At 40.9% G+C, this 20009-nt stretch overlaps 1 protein-coding gene across 12 annotated transcripts in view; it reads left to right on the top strand.

The window, feature by feature from the left end:
• Positions 1–20009, top strand: part of Grik1 (glutamate ionotropic receptor kainate type subunit 1) — a 400993-nt gene that overhangs the window by 334465 nt on the left and 46519 nt on the right. For 7 of the 12 annotated variants that reach the window (XR_005491017.2, NM_017241.2, NM_001111117.1 and 4 more), the window contains exons 8-12: positions 3356–3463; positions 5642–5686; positions 11360–11473; positions 13477–13680; positions 14502–14725. Coding sequence is in view for 11 of the 12 variants with exons in the window: in NM_017241.2 (NP_058937.1) it covers positions 3356–3463; positions 5642–5686; positions 11360–11473; positions 13477–13680; positions 14502–14725 (695 nt within the window). In the remaining variant the exon portion in view is untranslated. The remainder of the gene's footprint in view (positions 1–3355; positions 3464–5641; positions 5687–11359; positions 11474–13476; positions 13681–14501; positions 14726–20009) is intronic. The other 5 variants (XM_006248053.5, NM_001111114.1, XM_063270448.1 and 2 more) reach the window with 1 other exon arrangement.

The following is a 20009-nucleotide window of genomic DNA, read 5'->3' as shown; positions in this document are numbered from 1 at the left end:
AAACAAGAAGGTGGTGGCTAAGCAGGAAAGCAAAGATGGCTTTGTTATGGGGTAGAGGACTGTGATGGCAGGAGCTGTGCAGATACATGCAAAACGAGTCCCTTGCATATGTCATCAGTTGCTTTTGTCATGTCCGTGGGATCTCTACATTGTATCTCAGCTAGCATAGCAAGCCATGTCACAATTGGCTGTAGCAATGTCAAGTTCTTTTTTAAATTGTTATTTTTAATTAATTTTGTTCTTTGCATGTTAGTTACTCTCCCCCACCACACACACTTCCCTGTCTTTCTCCCATTTTTATTAGCATCTTCCCTACTAGTTCTTTTTCAGTGTCATGGCTTTTGGTCAGGTCCTGTGACCCACTTGGTTCAATCAAGACTGTCATTGCCACCATCAATTTATAACTATCCAATTGAAGCCTGCTGGGCTCATCAGTGGCCTCACATTAAAGTCAGTGCGGCCTCATTTTAAAGCTGATACCACTGTTTGCTGTTGTCTGTCACCCTCGTGTAAAGCCAGGGAATGAAGCCCTAGGCTTTCTATCCTAATGTCATATCCTAATGTGAAGAGACAACTATCCTCCTGTGCTGGGGAATTGATCCAGTTCCAGAGGGAAGGTTGGAGTCTTCGTGTGCCTCGTCTCTTCCCAACATATTTAGCCTCTAGTATTACCAAGAAGTCATATGTAATTCTGATGCGACAACCATCCTAGCTAAATGGTAACCAGAAAATACAACTACTTTAAGTACTTTAGCTTCTGATATTAAGTTGATTATTCTTTTGAACTTTACACTATATGTAAATATACACAAAATGTACATATATGTGTGATATACATATATGTGTGGTATACATATATGTGTGATGTACATATATGTGTGGTGTACATATATGTGTGATGTACATGTATGTGTGATGTACATATATGTATAATGTACAGATGTACGTTAGACTCTGGAACTACACAGATTCACATTTAATAGTGTGAAAGTTAGTGCATGGAGGAATGGAGAGGCATGCTGTTCCTCTGTTCACACGTGAGTATATGAACTGATTCCCTACATATTATTCTATGATAACTGCCTGCTAATTCATCCCCTGCATGTGACTGCCCTGCTCTTAAAATAATCCTACTAACTCTGCAAAGTAATCTTCCTGGAGCATCTGACCCTGAGACTATTCTACTAGAGTCGTCCAGTGATTCCTGAACCTCTCTATGGTCCAAGAAAACTAGTTTGGTTCATAAAACATTTATTAACGGGCTGACCTTTCATACAGGGCTTGTGTCTCATGACTCCTCACTCTAAATTTAGGGCCCATGGAAACTTACAATGTGTTTGACACTTCCTGCTTTAGCCCAGGGGTGAGTCTTAGCTTAGCCTTTGAAACCTCAGACATTTTTTTCTACTCTTTCTTTCTATGTATTTTGGATATATGTTGTGTGTTTGTTTCCCTGCCTTTCTCTTCATTACACTGTGTGACTCTGTTCCTCACATTAGTGGGGTGGCGTTGTAGACCATTAACATACTGACTATTGGAGCTGTACCCTTTTCCATTCCCAGCTAAGTCCCTGATACAGAGAAGATGCTCTTATTTCCACATGAACAAATACTAAAAGGAATAAATAAAGCCAGTTGCTTCTGGTGTGATTCTGTTTTGTCAACACCTTCGCAGGACCACCCAGCAATGACAACCAACTAGATCGATGTGCAGGCTGTAGCTTCGTCAAATACATAGAAAATTAACCCTTACAACCTCCAATATAAAACCAAGTTTGAGATGACTGAAAAATAGTTGTCAGAATTTAAGAAGATATTAGTGTTGTGTTGGCTGTCCTTTAATCCTCACACAAGCCCTGACATCATAGGCCAATATAGGTTCAGGTTGGATAACATGCCTGGAATCACACATCCTAAATTTGCCCTAACATATGGAAAATCCATGTTCTTTCCACTGTTTGTTGGCCATATGGGAGTTGTGTATAACAGAGAAACACAATGCAAATGACATCCCATCTAGTGGCCTCCTTCAGGATCTTCACACTACTCCAATCAGATTGAGTTCATAAAGCTGGGATTGAGGAAAATCTTGGAAATGTGCACAAAGTTCTGAGGTCATTTACAATGAAACTCAAATAAACCAAATGGCCAAAAGTCACCAAAACCCTGAAGCCTGAAAACCACTCTTTATCGCTTAATGAAACCATCAAAAGTTGCCAGTAATTATGATTTTATTTCTTCAAATCATGTTGATGCCTATATAAATGCCATAATAGCTCTTGGGAAGGACTTCCGCATCCTAATCCTAGGGACCTGTTAATCCCAGGTTCCTTATATGACTAAGCAAACAAACAATCACACAAAAATCAATGATAATTGTGTGCCTGAATGAGAGGTGAAGGGATGGAGAAATAACCCATCATCACACGTGGTGGCTCTAAATGCAACCCCAAGCAGAGTGATATTCATGCAAACAGCAGCAGGGGTTGTGGCCTCAAGACACAGAGTGCCGGAAACCACCAAGAACAAGAAGAGACAGCTAGAGTGTCCTCAAGAGCCTCCAGGAAACCTCCAGAAAGGTCCTCCAGAGCACACGGCTCTGCCAACATTGTAACAGCACTTACAGAAGAATGGTTTTAAGCCAACAAGTTCTCCATGTCTGGACTCACACACTATTGATCCTGGCACTTGGCAGGGAAAGGCAGGAGAATTGGGCATTCAAGGTCCCTCTTTGGCTTCCTGGTGAGTTTGAAGCAGATTGGACTTACATTGGACTGGGTGGGGTAAGGGCTGCGATCAGGATGTAAAGTGAATAAATAAATAAATTAGTGGAAAAAATGCAAAAGAAAACGTAGACATGAGAACAACGGGCTATAGCAGCCATTAGGAACTAAAATTCCTAAATATTAAGAGATATAAATCATGAATGCCCTGAAAATTCAAGAACGTCAGTGGTGCCATATCTTTTTCACAGAGGCAGAAAGAGGTAAGAAGCACTTCCCCTTGATGAGGGGTTAAACTGACCTTGGACAACAGAATGCTTCGACCTCTTGGATTTTTTTTTAACTCAATAAACAGATGACTTTATAGCAACTCTTTGCTTCCTGCCCGTTTAGACTACCATCATGACAGGACTGACTGTGTTTAAAATGTTAGGGCTCAGGCAATTAATGAGGATTCATAAAACAGTAAAGTGATCCACTTCCAACTCAGTGAACCAAGGCAACAGCTCAGAATTCATGATGTGGCTGGGTAACCAGACACTGGGACAGATCTGAGGCATGACACTCACTACTGATGGGCTTGAGAGCATGATAAGTGCCAGGTAATAACACTCCGCTCTTAACTGTCCTCAGGCTCGGTGGGACGGCTTGACTGGGCGGATCACCTTCAATAAGACCGATGGCTTGAGAAAGGATTTTGACCTGGACATTATCAGTCTCAAAGAGGAAGGAACTGAAAAGGTAACTTCCCGGATGATGAATAAATTAACCACTCATGAAAGAACATTGTTCACGAATTTCAGCGAAATGGCACAGGCAGGTTGGAGAATGACAAAATGGCTTCTCCTAGCACTTTCCCTAACAGACGTCACTCTGACTCATTCTCTCACAGTTGGAAGGTAGGCACGGATGGGATAGACTGTCAGATTATAATGTATATCATACTAATAACACTAACTAATGTTTATCAAGGCTTGGTCTATAAAGCAACTACGTGTTGTTGTTACATAACCTTCAGCCCTGGCATGGCTAGGCCTATTTCATGCAGATTGTACAAAGTCGGGTTTAGATTTGAAACTGTAGGAATTGCAGCTGGTTTATCTATGGCAATGCATCCAAGGGTTACTCAGAAATTAATTTTAGCTGAACCCTATTTTGAGATTGGTGACAGAGGGATGGAATAAAATAGTATAGAAACGGAGCAAATTAACATGGCATCCTTAATTTAGGACAAATGCTAAAAATTGTAATTTTAATGCTGGATTCTCACTTTAAGATTATTTTAGTTGGAAGTCTCAATTTCAAAGTTTCAAGTTTTATTTTAGCTTTTATTTAGACTAACACAAATGTAAACTGTTAAGTAATGATAAAGGAACTTTGCTGCTCAATATATTTTATGATTTTAATTTACTATCCATGTACACAGATCACAAACAGCATTATAGTTTGAGGATTTGCCTTCAGGACCTTAAAGACTAAAAGATTAGGAAGGTACAAAGCAATTACCTGGGTATCAGAACTCCATAGATCAATACATTTTCATATGACAGTGGCAATGTTGTACTCAATATAAAAAAAGCACTCTGAAACAGCTAATTCCTTGCTTAATTTCAAATGGTTGGTTTTATTTTTTAATACAAGGTAACATTTCCTTATCTGTTTCATTGTTTCCTGGGACACATTTTTTTCTCCCTTGGCAGATTATAACTGCCCTTTTCCTGCACACCCTATCCCTAAGCACTGTTAATCACTTAGTCTAGATGGTATAGAAGGCTATCAGGGGTGTTGAGATGTTTGAGAACAACAACTAGCTCACAGCTTTGAGAGTACACGCGTATGTGGGTTTCCTATCTCAAGAATGCTGCTTCCTCTCCTTCTCCCTTCTTTGAGCATCACTCTGCTGGGTTCCTCTGCTGGTTTAACAGAGCCCAAAGCAGCTACCTGCGTCCATATTTGTGCATGGGACCTGGGCCAGAGGGAACAAAGAAGAATGTTTATTATAACCTAAAAGCTTATGGTGACTTAAGAGAGCGTATCTGCTTCTCTAGGCCCACTCCTTTCCTCCTTTTTGGCTCCTCTGAGTGTGTAGAAGGACAAAGTAAAGCTCCTAAGGGAATGCCTTTCCTTGGCTCAGACAGGCAATAAAGTAGAGAGAATGCACTGTGGTGTCTCCTCACCTATTGATATGCACATCGACATTATGCACATTGAATTGCTGTTTTCCCAACGAACGCAAAATCCAAATAGACAAAAGTATTTTCTATCTGTCTCTTATCTCTTCAACCTTTGCAACGCCTTGTTTCTTCAGGTAACTTGGCCTCAGTTCCTGAGATTGCTGGTTGAGTCTTGAAGGCAGTGGGAAAAGCTAACATGTCCCTCAGGATCTAAGGGAAGACACGCTCACACTTCCCATGCCAGCTCCACAGGCGAACCATGATCAAATGTCTATCCATGCTCTGCAGCCAGCTCTCTATTCTCTGCAGACTCATAATCAAAGATACATCATGCAGCATGTTTCTCTGTATAGCTTAGGAAGCATGTGTGTGTGTGTGTGTGTGTGTGTGTGTGTGTGTGTGTGTGTGTGTGTGTGTGTGTGTGTAATGACTGATTTTTGTTTTTACCATGAATTCTTTTTAACAGCTCTCTTAAAGCATGGTGACTATCCTCTAACCCTGCAGCATACTGGTGAACATTCGCAAGAGCTTCCGTTTACTTTATGTTGTGTGAAAAGAGCATGTAACTTCCGTGACACCCAGCCTTCCCTTTCCTTTCCTTATCATACCTATTGTTGGTCTTTATATGAATTAAAATGCAAAATCCCAAATAAGAGGTGAGGAGTGTGATGAAGACTATATATGTCACAGTTCCCTGCTGCATTTTAATTAAGTGTGTTTTTTATTTTTCCCTCTGAAACCCCAGGCCTCTGGTGAAGTGTCTAAACACTTGTATAAAGTGTGGAAGAAGGTTTGTACCAGACAACAACTGCAGGACACTTGGGGTGGGGTGGCTGCACGCTACCAGTCTTACCAAGCCAGGGGCTTCCCAGATGCATGCAGATTGGGAGGGGAGGAACTACATAAAAGGGAGGGGGCAGGGAGACAGAGTGTGTTCACGTCTGGTATACCAACCTTATCAGAAATTGGAAGTACACAATTAATGGGCTAATGATTGATGGGTGGGTAAATAATTCTTTCCCCCTACATGAACTGGAATGATCAGTGTCTGCAGAGACTGTGAGGAGGTAACAGTGACAAACACAGACAGAGGCCCATTTATAGATCTTCTCAAACCACGAAATATCTCCCCTAAGGGTAATGAAAACAACATGGTTGGATCCATCAGACTAGGCAGATAGACTCAGGCCTCTGCAGGCAAGGACACTTTCCTCAATGTCGCCCAACTGTGAAATATGGGCCATTTTCAGAAACTCCCCTTTCTCACAAGCTGTCTTTGTGTTATCGGGGTGTACTGTCTTGACATTTATTTTAGAGCTAGTTTCCAGAGGACAAATCAACAGAGAACTTTTGAAGGGAAATGAGATTATCCTGTAAGTTTCAGGACCTACTACTTCATAGCTCCCTGTACGGGGTCACACTGCCAGCGACTGTGCCCAGATTTACATAAGCAGATGTTACATACCCGAAAGAAAGGCTTGGTGAGGGAAGTGTCCCAGTGACAGACACACTGCTGGCCTTTCTTCTCACTCTTACCTCCTCTCTCTCTCTCTCTCTCTCTCTCTCTCTCTCTCTCTCTCTCTCTCTCTCTCTCTCTCTCTCTCTCTCCTTAAAACCAGCTGCTAAAATTTCTTTTGATTGATGGATGGACTTTAAATTACTTCAGGTCGTTCAGCTTGAACGGTTCCTCAGACTCACTTCCGCCTTTCAATTGATTGGCCGAGTCACAGAAATTGTAAACAGTTTCTACTAGTGGCCAAAAATCTCAACATCCCCATGTGTGTGTGCGTGTGTGTGCGTGTGTGTGTGTGCGTGTGTGTGTGTGTGTGTGTGCGTGTGTGTGTGTGTGTGTGCGTGTGTGTGTGTGTGTGTGTGCTGTTTTATTGATGAACCTGAGGTAGTTTCCTCACTTACCTGCCGTTTGGGAAGCAGCCGATTATTTGAGCTTGATACTCCCAGCACATTATGCAATGAATGCTGAATTAATTCAAACTAAATATGCTAGAGCGTAGAGTCTGGGCCCTGAATTTAGCCTCAAGGGAGCGGGCAGTCACCCTGACCATGCTACTCTGTAACATGCACATCCACAATCTGAGGAGGTGACATCGTGTCCTTGCCGATTCATGTTTTCCCTCCTCATCATCTCTGCTAACCCTTCATTGCTCACACTGTCTGCTGAGTAGGCCCTGGTTCACCTGCTTTTCTCAGGAATGGGGGCTCCAGCCCAGGGACTCATTCAAGCCCAACAAGTTGCACTTCCCCAAGAAGGCTCTGTCTTATTTAACAGTTCGCTCCAGCGTACTCATACCTCAAAACTCTCCTCAGCACCAGAACTTTATTTAAATTACCAGATAGCTCACCTGCAATTCATCCCAAGAGGGGAGGGGATCATTATCAGGTAACCCCTGCTCTAAGGAGGCTCGAAGTACAGGAAACAGAGTTCCCTTTACTTTGTTCCCCATACATGCCTGGTTGCATGAACGCAGCCATTTTAGATTCTATGTTTCTTTGACTCTAAAATAGACCCTAATGACTCTCTCTTAAAATTGCCTATTTTGTCACGTTTTAAAAGTCTGAATAATATTCTCTGGGCATTCATTCATAAATACTTCCCAGATACCAAATGGCTACTTCCTCATGCCAATTTAGACAATGAAAGAAGGTCTTTGCTTCACAGTCTGAAAATTGGTGTTCTGCCTCCTAGAGTCATTCCTCCCTGGTTGCAGAGCAAGACCAACCATAAGGCCAACATCTGGACATCTGGGTAACTGCACAGCTCTGTCCAGCAAGCACGTTTCAGTGCATCACAGAGTCCCACCTCATCGGAGACACTGGCTTGCTGATAACATGTCCATTTATTTCAATTAAGAAGTAAAGTCAGGGCAGAAGCCTGGCCTTTTCTTGACTCTTGTTCTGGTTTTGTCTTTATTGGAACCACTTCTGCAGGAAAGCAGGCAGGAAGATTATCATCTCTCCCTGGTCATACAGAGAAAGATCTGTGCTCTCAGGGCTTGGAGAGGTATCCGACTTCAGGACAGTAGCAATGGTCTCTCCACACCTTGCTTACCCCTCTATTTCTGATGGAAGACAAAGAGATGGGGGAAAGCAGGAGAGGACATTTGTCTACAGTCTAAAGTTTTATTATAGAAGAGAATTTTACAGCAGCATTCAATAATACCATTTTTAAAGATGAAAAATAGTTAAACACACACTTAACATTAATAAAAGTAAGATTTCAAATACATCCTGCTTTTAAAAATGCCTAAGACCATAAGCATATTCTCTAATACTTGATTGAAAACTGAATTGTGTACTTCTTGGTGCCTATGTCAATGTTTAATTGAAATTATGCCCAGGGCCCACCTTGAACATAGTCTTCCTGAACAGTACAGCCTTCGGATAAGAATGAATGGACCAATATGTTTAACTTGATGTGTGTCTCCTAGAAGCCAAGGTTCTGCCTCAAAAAGTATTTAAGAAGGGAAGGTTAGAAAGGATAAGTCCAACTTCCCATGAGTATGCCTCACAGAAGCAAACAGAGGCTCTCCCATCAACAGTGTGACTACACACCTCATCACGAGAAGCCCTGAAAGTCCCGAAGGGTTCCCAAGGGTGCTGGCCCAGATCCCATCTTCCTTTCAGTATCCTCTCTGCAAACAGTTGCTTCACCCAGTGTTCCACTCACCTCCATTCATCTCTTTACTTATCCAACAAATTAACCCTGATTTGTATGAAGGAGAGAAATAGTGTGTGTGTGTGTGTGTGTGTGTGTGTGTGTGTGTGTGTGTGTGTGTGTGTGTGAATGCACTGTAGTTCTTAGAAATTTCTCAAAGAATATATATCTCTAAGAAGGTACCTGGCAAGCTAATGCTGACATTAGGGAGTCAATCAAAGCAAACAAAGGTGGGAAGGCCCTTTTGGGCTAGAGAGATTCCTCAGTGGTTTCAGAGAACTTGCTGGTCTTCCGGAGGACTGGAGTTCTACTCCCAACATTCACATCAAGATGCTCACAACTGCTAAAGGGAATCTGACTCCCTCTTCTGGCCCCAGAAGGCACCCTCTCCCACACACTGAAAACATTCCTAGAGACACAGGTACACACAAATGAGTCTTTAAAACTAATTCTAAAAGCATTTTCCTCTCCATTTAGCTGGTGATCAAACTGAGGCACAGAAGGCTTCATCCACTGTCCAAGGTCACATAGCCAATAAACTGCTAAGTTATATATAAGATATAAACAAAAGGATTTAGGTATCAAGCACAGATCTCCCCTACCCATGTGAACTTGTCTAAATGCTGGAAACATAGACATCCCTGATTTTCATAGCACATTTCCTTTAAGGTTTCTGAATTTAACAAGAAATGATCACTACCGATTCCATATTGCTTCCCATGGTGAGCTTGAAGAAACTGCTGGGGAGGGCACTTACATGTCTTGCATGATTATTCGTGCATCTCTTAACACACACAAACACTTCTGCATCTGCCATCTCCTTTGATCTTCTCAGCACCCTTATAGTCTATAGAGAGGAAATTCAGGACAGGTAAACCCTGCTTAACGCCACACGGCCGCTGCCTGCCTATTTCTGTCTGACTTTGAAACACATCCCTTATCCAGAGTGTGGCAGTGAGTGAGTACAGGGCTGGGCCAAGTAGCTCAATTTTCCAAGCTCTTTACTGGGTCTTCTCAGATGCTAAGCAAATCGATGTATGGGTTTAGTAACCCTTAGCAGAATTTCTTGAGAACAGAAGAGACTTGATTTCGTTTTTAACTTTGAGATATTTTCATTTTCGAAGTAAGATCTCGAAGGACAGACTCAAGTCTAACTATACATTTGATTATATTGCATATGCTGGTTAAAGAATTGGCCGTTTAAATTTAATTTTGTATTAATTCTTTGATGTGGCATACAAAACAATGGGTCTCATTGTGACAGTTTCATACATATATACAAGTATACCGTGTTCCCAACTCTCACTGTCTTGTTCTCCTCTCCCAATGGTTCCTTATCTCTCCCAAAATCCTCTCTGCTTTCATGTCATGTAGGCATGCAAAATTCCACACACCTTACACAGTTAGCTGGAAAATAAGTCTTAAACATTGTTACTCCTCACCTCTGTTTTGACTCTGACACATCTACTAAGGTCAGGTGATTCTGGACAAGTTTGATTTGGGGCATCAGGAATGATCAATGTGTATTTAATAGGGCCAATCACATTAGCAGTGACCAGGCCACTGGAGGATTGAAGACCATCATTTTTAAGGGTAATAGAGTCTATTGAATACCAACAATCACCACTGACTCTCCGATATACATTCATACATACATACATACATACATACACACACATACACATACACATACACACATATACATACATACATACACATACACATATACATACATACATACATACATACATACACACACATACACATACATATATACATATATTCAATGAATCATAAAAGCTCTTTACTGGAAGAATCAATGATAAGAGTACACAAAAGACAGATAAGCAAGTAATAATTATGAAAGACATAGGGTGTTTAGGCAGAGGTGCATACTGGGTCCTACTGGGGTGCATAAGAGGGACTCCTTCTCAGCATCCGTTCCTCAGTAAGGATGGGTCCTGAACTTTGCCAAGCCTTCATCCATGTAGTTTATCCCATGTGCCTTCCCTTTTCCAATTCCAAGTCCCTCCAACATCCACCCTTCCCTTCCCTTCCCAGCAATCACGCATTCTGAAGGAACTGGTGTTGACTCTAGTCACATGATGTTTGATGCCATCAGAATGTAACGAGGGTAGAAGTGTTTGTCTGCTGCTGTGTATTGTGTCCCCCAATGTCCACAGCTGTACTTGACACAAGGACATAGGTGCTTGACAAACACACTACAGAGGAAAAAATCTCATAATCACTTACTCCAAAAAATTAACTTTTAAAAACAGCAATGAGCTTAATAGTTGAAAGGAAACATTTCAAGCTATTGTGGTGGCAGCTTTAATCCCAGAACTTGGGAGGTTGAAGCTGGTAGGTCTCTGAGTTCAAGGCCAGCCTGGTCTTCAAAGCCAGTTCTGGCCAGAGCTTCACAGAGAAACCCTGTCTCAAAATAAATGATGATGATATGATGATGCTGATGCTGCTGCTGCTGCTGCTGCTGCTGATGATGATGATGATGATGATGATGATGATTTTATTATTATAATATTATTATATAAACAGATTGATTAACTAAAAAATAAAATGCCTCCTGCACCTATCTTAAATAGCTCAGATTTAAGCTTCTACACCCCCCATCATTCTATGGTATAACTCTCCTTTATCAAGTAGTCGCCACTGTGAGGCACTCGTGTCCCAGGGTGTAATCGTTGGTTCCATTCCTGGTATAGTGGGCCCTCTGTTTAACCTAAATGCTGTTGCAGGCAACAGGCAGCCTCTGACGTCCTGTGTTCTGTGCAGATTGGGATTTGGAACTCCAACAGTGGGCTGAACATGACGGATGGCAACAGAGACAGGTCCAACAATATCACGGACTCGCTGGCTAACCGCACACTCATTGTCACCACTATTCTGGTAAGCTGTGAAGTTCCGGCCTTTTGTCCACACTCCCACAGACCTAAAATGATCCTTCCTCTGTCTTTTCCAGGCTGGCAAGGCTCCCTGCATATGTCTATATTTTAAATTGGGAGCTAAAAGCATACATCCGTACGTGCTTAAAGGAATGGAATGTGAGCGCTTGAAACCTCTCCACAGACTCTTCGTCTTTCTAGACTCTCAGCTCCATTCTTCCCTTGCTCAGCCCATCCAGGGCTACTTTGTCCCCTGCCTACTGAACTGGTTGGTTTGACTTTAGAAAAAAGACCAGGGAAGGGGCTTCAGGGGGTGAGCAAGTGAGGAGGTTGTTTCCTGTGACCCCTGTATGTCCATCAATGGTTCTGTCCATGTCTTTCCAAAAGCACATTTCCTGCACTGTCTATTGCCATACACCTATGTTCCAGATGCATGGGACTGTGGTGACACTCCCAACTCCTCTTTGTCTCTACCCTGGATCTTCCTAGTGTCCAGGTATAACAGGTCCCTGAACACTGTTTCCATTCTTACTGCCATTGGCTCCTCTCCGTTGGCTCATACCTCTAGAAAGAACTCTCGTATCAACTGACCCCATTGCAATCCTGATCTTATTTCCAGGTAGCCACTGAGCACTAGCTGGCCTCTCTCTCTCTTCCTTTCTTTTCCCATGGGAACTAAGTAGGCCCAATCCACTATGAACTTTGCATTTTAGGGCTTTGCTTCCTGTCATTCACTGTGTGACGCTCACCTGTTTTTCTTTGAAGTTGCCTTGTTAGACTTACTCACCTAAAGTAAACCTGATTTTAATTTGTGCTTCCTTCTGGCTGTCACTTTTGCTGCAACCACCTTATGGAAACGGGTTTTGGAGGGAGAAGTGTCTTGTTTTACTTTTTGTTTTTGACAAAATTCGTTGTGTAGAACTGGCTGCCCTAGAACTCCCCTAGGTAGACCAGGCTGGCTTCAAACCTGCCTCTGCCTCCCATGCCAGGATTAAACATGCACATGCCACTCTGGGCAGTAACTTTCTATTGCATTGGCTTGAGCCAACTGTCACTTTCCAAGAGGAGGAGCCTCCATACACAGGGCACCACATCAGTAAAGTAATTATTATAATGGTATAAAACAAAACTAACTCAAGGGAGAATTAGTAAGTTTACAGATGTGTGGTAGGAAGGCAGCCATTACTCATAAGATAGGGAAGTATTATCATATTTGAGGCCCAAGGCGATTTCATATAAGACTATAAGACTGATAAAAGACTGAAACCCTGGAAATAGGCAACCAGTATGCAAAGAAAGTACGACTGTAGTTGACAATGTAAAGAATGGAACAGGGAGGAAAGAGGGGGATGGGGACTGAGATCATCAGGTAAAGCGAATACACAAATAAATTAATGAAGAAAAAATAAACCTTTAAAGATTTTTTTAAAAATCCTGTGTGAAATGTTAATATAATATTAATTAAAATAAGAAGTTCTTCTGAAATGCAAATTACATTTCCCAAGGAAGGAGAAAAATCAGAATGTTTAGCATACTTGATGTTTGGAAAATTAAAGACTTCTATGTGCTGGTCTTCATTTCTCCTTTATAAATAGACAGCCGTAAACCAAAGCCTAAGGCATGTGGACTCCTACACAGGAAACTCAGGCACGGTCACACCTGAAGGAGGATGTGGGACCCAAGTGTGTGCTGAGATTTTCTATCTCCTCAGATTCAAAATTCGAACATAATTATGTCTCTGTCACACTATCCACTACTCCTCTCTCCTACCACCACAGTGAAAGAAAAAGCTGCCATCTAAAAAGGCAGGAAAGAAAGAAAAATATAGAATGGCGTTTGTAACAGTGCCTTCTGTAACAAGCTTAGCAGAAACGGGAATGTAAGCAACTGACTTCCATACTTTCCACTCCTAAAAGTCACCTTCCAATGTGACACGTCTTCCAGCACTGACAGAACACGTTCCTTTTCATGATAACGGATCTTCCACACCTGGTTTGTTTCACTTAGGAAGAGCCCTACGTGATGTACAGGAAATCCGATAAGCCCTTGTATGGAAACGACAGGTTTGAAGGATATTGCCTGGATCTGCTGAAAGAACTGTCCAATATCCTGGGTTTTCTTTACGATGTTAAACTGGTTCCTGATGGCAAATATGGAGCACAGAATGACAAAGGGGAATGGAATGGGATGGTAAAAGAACTCATCGACCACGTAAGCAAAGACACACCTGACCATTTGAAAAGAATGTTCTAAGGGCAGAAGTAAAAGAAGGAAAATAGAGTTAATTCCATTTCAGAAGAAAGGTTTTTTGTATTTCATGGTTTTTAGAAACACACACATTTCTTAAAGGGAAAATAAAATAACCTAGATAGAAAGTTTGCTCGATTTGGAAGGGTGGTTAAAAATAAAAGTTGAGGGTTAAAATTTGTACATTCACCCTTTATGCCAATGAGTAAGCCTGAGAGGTTTTCAATTAAATCAAGAATTCTAGGACCTGGGACTTTGGGACTCAGAGAAAAATCTCACCTTGTCACCTTATATTAGACCAAACTTTCCCTTCCTCCCTTCTCTAACATGCCCTTGGTAAAGACATTATCTGGTAATTTTAGTTTATGAATGACAATCCTCTCTTGTCTCTTCTCTTCTCTCTTCTCCTCTCTCTCTTCTCCTCTCTTCTCCTCTCTTCTCTCTTCTCCTCTCTTCTCCTCTCTCCCCTCTCCTCTCCTCTCCTCTCCTCTCCCCTCTCTCCCCTCTCTCCTCTCCTCTCCTCTCCTCTCCCCCCCCTCTCTCTGGCGTGCGCACTCTCAGTGTGTGGATTCTGTGGGAATGGGTGTGCACATTACATGGACCCTCACCCCCCACCCTTCCATACTTTCTGGTTTCTCTTTGATAATAAATACTATAATATAAATAAAATTAGCCCATGCTAGACACTTGATGCACAAAACGCCCTTGTAGTTGAGATTAGGAAGTAGAGATACTCAGGAGAAGACTAGTCCCTTGCAGCTGACCATTGGCACTTGCTTTTACAGAGAGCTGACCTGGCAGTGGCCCCTCTCACCATCACATACGTACGGGAGAAAGTCATTGACTTCTCCAAGCCCTTCATGACCCTGGGCATTAGCATCCTTTACCGGAAGCCCAATGGAACCAACCCGGGTGTCTTCTCCTTCCTCAACCCCCTATCTCCGGACATTTGGATGTACGTGCTGCTCGCCTGCCTAGGAGTCAGTTGTGTACTGTTTGTGATTGCGAGGTAAGTTTAGGAATACTGACTTCATGACAATGGTCTGGCATGACAGGTGTCAAAATTCACAGTTTAAAAGTGCAATTTTATTTTTGTTCATTGTTGCTTTTTCTCAGGGTTTCTATAGAAAGCTGTTACATGCATCGACAGCTAATTATCCATAAAGATACATGTTTAAAGGAAGAAGGCAGGCCTTTACAGTGATTTAACTTTTCCATACTTCAGTTCACATGAGATTACTATTTGTCCCATTTTTCCGTAGAATAGAGGACAAAAAAAGCAATGGGTCAACTGGATAGCTAAAATGTTACTAAACTAATAATGAAATTGTTTTAAGATATTTTGTTCAGGAATAATTGAACAAGCCAAACAGAAAAACAAGGTAGCTGGGAAGCACCACAGCAATTAAAAACAAAAAAAGACCATGGAAAGAAAGATGCAGAGGCCCTTAAGGATCAAGGAAAACACTTTCAAATTTCTGTGAGGTTCTCCTTTAAAATCATTAGAAGGTAAATAAGAAAACTGAGGAAGTAACACTGAAAAGAAATTACATTGTGGAAGTTTAATTGATTGATGATTGGCTTATTGACTGATTGACTGGCTGATTACTGTGTTGCTTCTATTCTGGAGATGGAGTGTAGGGCCCCATGTGTGCTTAGCAAGCCCTCCACCACTTAGCTACATCCTCCTCTGGCCATTATAAAAGCTTCATGATACTCTGGAAGTGTTTCAATCTGAGCTTTATCTCTCAAGATTAAACTCTGTTCTTTATATGAAATCATTATAGTTTATACAAGTCTTCCAGAGCCTTTTACTTTCCTCAGTAGAACATTTATCTAAATGCCTTTGATACTGAATTTGAAATGACTATATTATTTTTCTATTCCTCTTAAAACCTTTGATAGCTTCAGATAAAGTATGTTTTAAAAAAAATTACTTCTTTATGTCATGTCCGTGTTTTCAATCTTTTTCACCTTTCAACAAAAGTTGGTAATTTTTCCCCTAATCAGTTTTTGTCTTCTCTCCAGGAATTTATAAGGGAAATATCTCTTCGTGATAGCTCTTTGCCATTGTCCATTGTCCATTGTCCGGTTTTGATTAATACCTGGTAACTTCTCCCCAGCAGAATTACAAAGAATGCTTGGGGAAATACCCAAGCAGGAAACATGCAGAAGATCTACAAGGCAGAGTCCAGCGGAATAAGTGACCTCTGAGTGTGGCTAATTAAGCTTTCAAAGGGACTAAAGTCTGAGTGTTCTCAACAACTTGTAATATGTGCTATTGCCAAGTCTCAAATTTTGTTTTCTGAAATAGTGGTCAAAATGCTCTTTACACACATGCACATGCACCCACACGCACACACACTATCAACTTCAAATTTTTCAGTCATCTCACAGTCAAGGACCACGTTCAAGATAATTTTTAAAAAAAAATTCCTTGAAAATAATTTTCTAATTATTGACCTTTGGAGATTTTTCACAGTTTCCAGGTGAAGTTATATTGACCTGGGAGAGCCATAAAGTAATGAAGTACCCTCTCATGAGAGTTGACTTGTCTACTCCTAACGAAGTAATTAAAAAGACAGAGGGCAATAAAAATGTGAGTTTTCAAATCCTGAGTCCAGGGTTTCTTCAAACATTAATGCTCATAAATGGATCAAGCAAGGTAATGTTAATGGAAACATCCATTGCTTACTCTAGCAAAGTTGGCCAAAGTTATCAGAAGGTTACAATATGTGAGCATACTTCACAAGCCCTCACAAGCACACAGACTGAGGGGACCCTGTTGCACTGCCTCACAACTGTGACTTTTGCTGTCCTTATATTTGTCATCAGGATATGTCAGGAAGTGGGACATTCAGAATATTCCCACACTTAGTCTTGTTCACTTTCTCATAAGCTCTTGGTGACCCCCAGTCTGTATTTGAGACTCAATACTGTATCACCTACACCTTTGATTCTATCCTCATCCTACATTGTAGCACTACTAAGTGCAAGCTCAAAATCAAACAGCCCCAGCCAGTTAAGCAGATGCTTATTCTCCTTTCCTTCCCATCTTCATAATTTGAGACCATAAAGTAGGTCTCTCTGCACCAATAAGGTGAGATGCAACACAATTTTAGTTGTCATCCTAGTGGCTTGCCCTCAAATCTGGTAACAAAGAAATGAAAATCAGCTAATGTCATAATCACTCTTTGATCTAAAGAAGCTTTCAGATTTGTGTTGTGAAGAATATCATTTTGCGTTTTCTTAAAGTGAAATAACACAGCCCAATTCAGCATTTAAGCTAACACCCTCACTAAATAAATCCCTAAAAGTCATTTGTTGAACTGAATAAAATCTATAAAGTTATAAAACATCAATGGAACAAGATAAGGAAAGCCATAGAAAATGACAGTGAAGCATGACTAATGTGACTGTTAGTGCTTTGGTTTGGCAGTCAACTCTAAAAATATTTAGCTCCAAGGAATTGGGTTCCTGGTAAACATAAGGCTGAACTGGGCCAAACTTCCACATACAGGGCTTGCTTCCATTGGTGACTCGCATTTGTCTTCCTAACATGAAGCTTTTAAAGTTGGCATTCAGCAAAAGATAAAAGCTAGGAGAAAGAAGGATCCCTTGACAGCAGATTCTAAGGTTACAAAGCCAATGGTTGATGACAATTTCAAGCAGATCTCTCCCCATCGAAATCAACTGTCTTTCTATCTTCAAAGCAGCCAGTGTCTGTCAACAATGATAAATAGACAATCCCCTCAATTAGAAAAGTTTGCAGTGAGGAATATTTTGCAACTTTTCATTTATTGTAAAATTTGCTTTATCTAAACCCTAACCTAAAGTAAGAAGTTTGCATGTATAAATCCTCTAGAGTCATTATGGTGCATTTTGTTAAAATGTTTTCTTTCGAAACAAGGAAGGTCTTTCTATGCAACCCAGGCTGTTCTTTAACTTCCTGTGGAGACAGAGTAGCCTCAAACTAGAAGCAATCCTCTTGCTGCAGCATCTTGGGATGCTAGAATTATGGTCAGCATCACAATGACCATGAAAAAAACACCACTATCTACACAAGTTTTCACATAGGTTCTAAACACACTTATCCCTTTCTCGTGGTCCTGACACTAAGTACTGACCTATTGAGGGTCATCTGGGATAGTGATTTTTAGATGGCCATTCCTGCAGACCGTATATTGGTCTTCCCCTTGACCTCCTGGTGCTGACATGCTGTACTGTGTCACTGAGGCTATATTAAGCAGGTTTTAGGATCTTCAAAGGGGAGTATCTGCACCCTATACAACAAGTATGTGTTTCTATTATACCAAAAGACAGTGTCTTACAGCATAGCTTCTCATCATTTAATATTCCTCAGTTCACATGTTTCCCTGATCATTCCGAATCCTGGAGACATAGAACCACCAACTTCCTTAAGAGCTGAGATGTGTGCTGACATTTAGACTGTTTTCCTTTGCTCTTCAGAAAGCCAATTAATTGCTCACAAGTATTAAAGTGTAGAACATGGAGGGAACACTGACAGCAGCATTCCAAGGACATGTGCTCACAGATCAGAGTATATTAAATGAGTAAACAACAGGGTATCGGGGGCTGGTGGTTTCCAGGCTTTATGGTCTATTTGAAAAGCCCATATTCTTGAATGCATAATCCTCCTAATTTATTGCAATTAATATTTTAAAGTTACTGTACCAGTGATGATGATATTGTTTAAGTAACAGCATCTTTATTCTGCATGCTGTTTCAATTATTAGGTTCATTAATACCGGTATTCGTCCTTTCAGCTCAGCAAACTACTACAGTTATGAGAGTGTGTAAATTCAAAACTTAATTATACTCTTACAACAGTAATTAAAATGCATTGGCATGGCACCGTCAATTAAAGCTATGTTCATAAGCTCACAGCAACCTGTGTGGTGTGCCGTGCAGCTTGAGGGAAGCCACAGGAAAGAGTTGGATGATATTATGGTGGGATAAATGACCAGGCTGCTATCCTAATGCCCCTAAGACTCCATGGGAAGACACTGCACACTTTGCAGAAGGTGTCCAGGGCTTTAGACAGCATTTTTCATTAAGAGAAACCATCTTCCCAGTTCCTTGTACATGATTCACAGCATGTCCGGCTTCTCGCTGTACATAATATATTCCCCTTAAGCCCAGTTCTTCCTGATGCATCCACAACCTGCTATTGTTTATTGCTGAAGCCTTATGGCTTGGAGAGCATCCGTATGTTCTCATTGATGTTATGGTATTTTAACATTGCACTAACAATCCTTTTTGCCTTAAAAAGACCCAGCAGCAAATGGCAAAGCTTCCAGTGCTATGAATCACTGCATTTTAAATTATTACAGATTAATTTGATGAACATCTGGCAATGTTAAAAAATATGACATACACACACACACACACACACACACACACACACACACATACACACACACACACCATACACCTTACTAGGGTAGCTCTATAAAATACCCCTAGAGCTGGTGCCTCAACTGGATTACAACAGTCAGACTGATACCTAGAAAAACAGAAAGGACTAAAATTGTAATCCATTCCTTAAATTATCATTTTAAATGCTACTTCTAAATATCTAAATTTCCCCATTTTACAAAGAAGTAAACTGAGGGCAAAGAAATCAAATCAAAGGTTCTTTGTGTTGATTTCCTCGATGATTCATTGTATTTCCAGAAACTTATTACCCATGGCCCCTTGCAGGTAGAGCGATAATAATGTCATAGAAAACATTTCACACCTAACCAGAGTTGGTGATTATTTACAAGACTGCAGGGCATAATTTAGAAAACAATTCAATTAAAAATAAATTAAAAGGAAAACATGAGCTTCCAATTTCCTGCTCTAAGCCTTGGAGTTAATGCATATATATATATATATATATATATATATATATATATATATATATATATATATATATATATATATCACACACACACACACACACACACACACACACACACACACCCCTGGACTATGATTCTTCCAAATTTAAACTTTGTCTTTTCTTTAAAGGATTAAGGCTTATATTTCTATATAGTATCCTTGAAATAAGAGATATATGGCCCGCAAATCCAGTCCTTCCCTTGGTTCAGCTTGGTTTTGATTTTGGTTCTATCATTCCTGTATCATTTGTGAAGTATCAGCACCATAATAGTTTAACTGTGTAATCCCTATGCATTCCATGCTGCTCTTGTTGCCCCTTGCTGTAGTGAAATCTTGGGGTGAGAAATCCTTTCTTTATGGTTATTCAGTTGCTCAGTAGAACAGAA

Source organism: Rattus norvegicus, chromosome 11 (assembly GCF_036323735.1).
Source record: "Rattus norvegicus strain BN/NHsdMcwi chromosome 11, GRCr8, whole genome shotgun sequence".
NCBI classification, from domain to species: Eukaryota; Metazoa; Chordata; class Mammalia; order Rodentia; family Muridae; genus Rattus; species Rattus norvegicus.
This window is presented reverse-complemented; position numbering and strand designations above follow the sequence as displayed.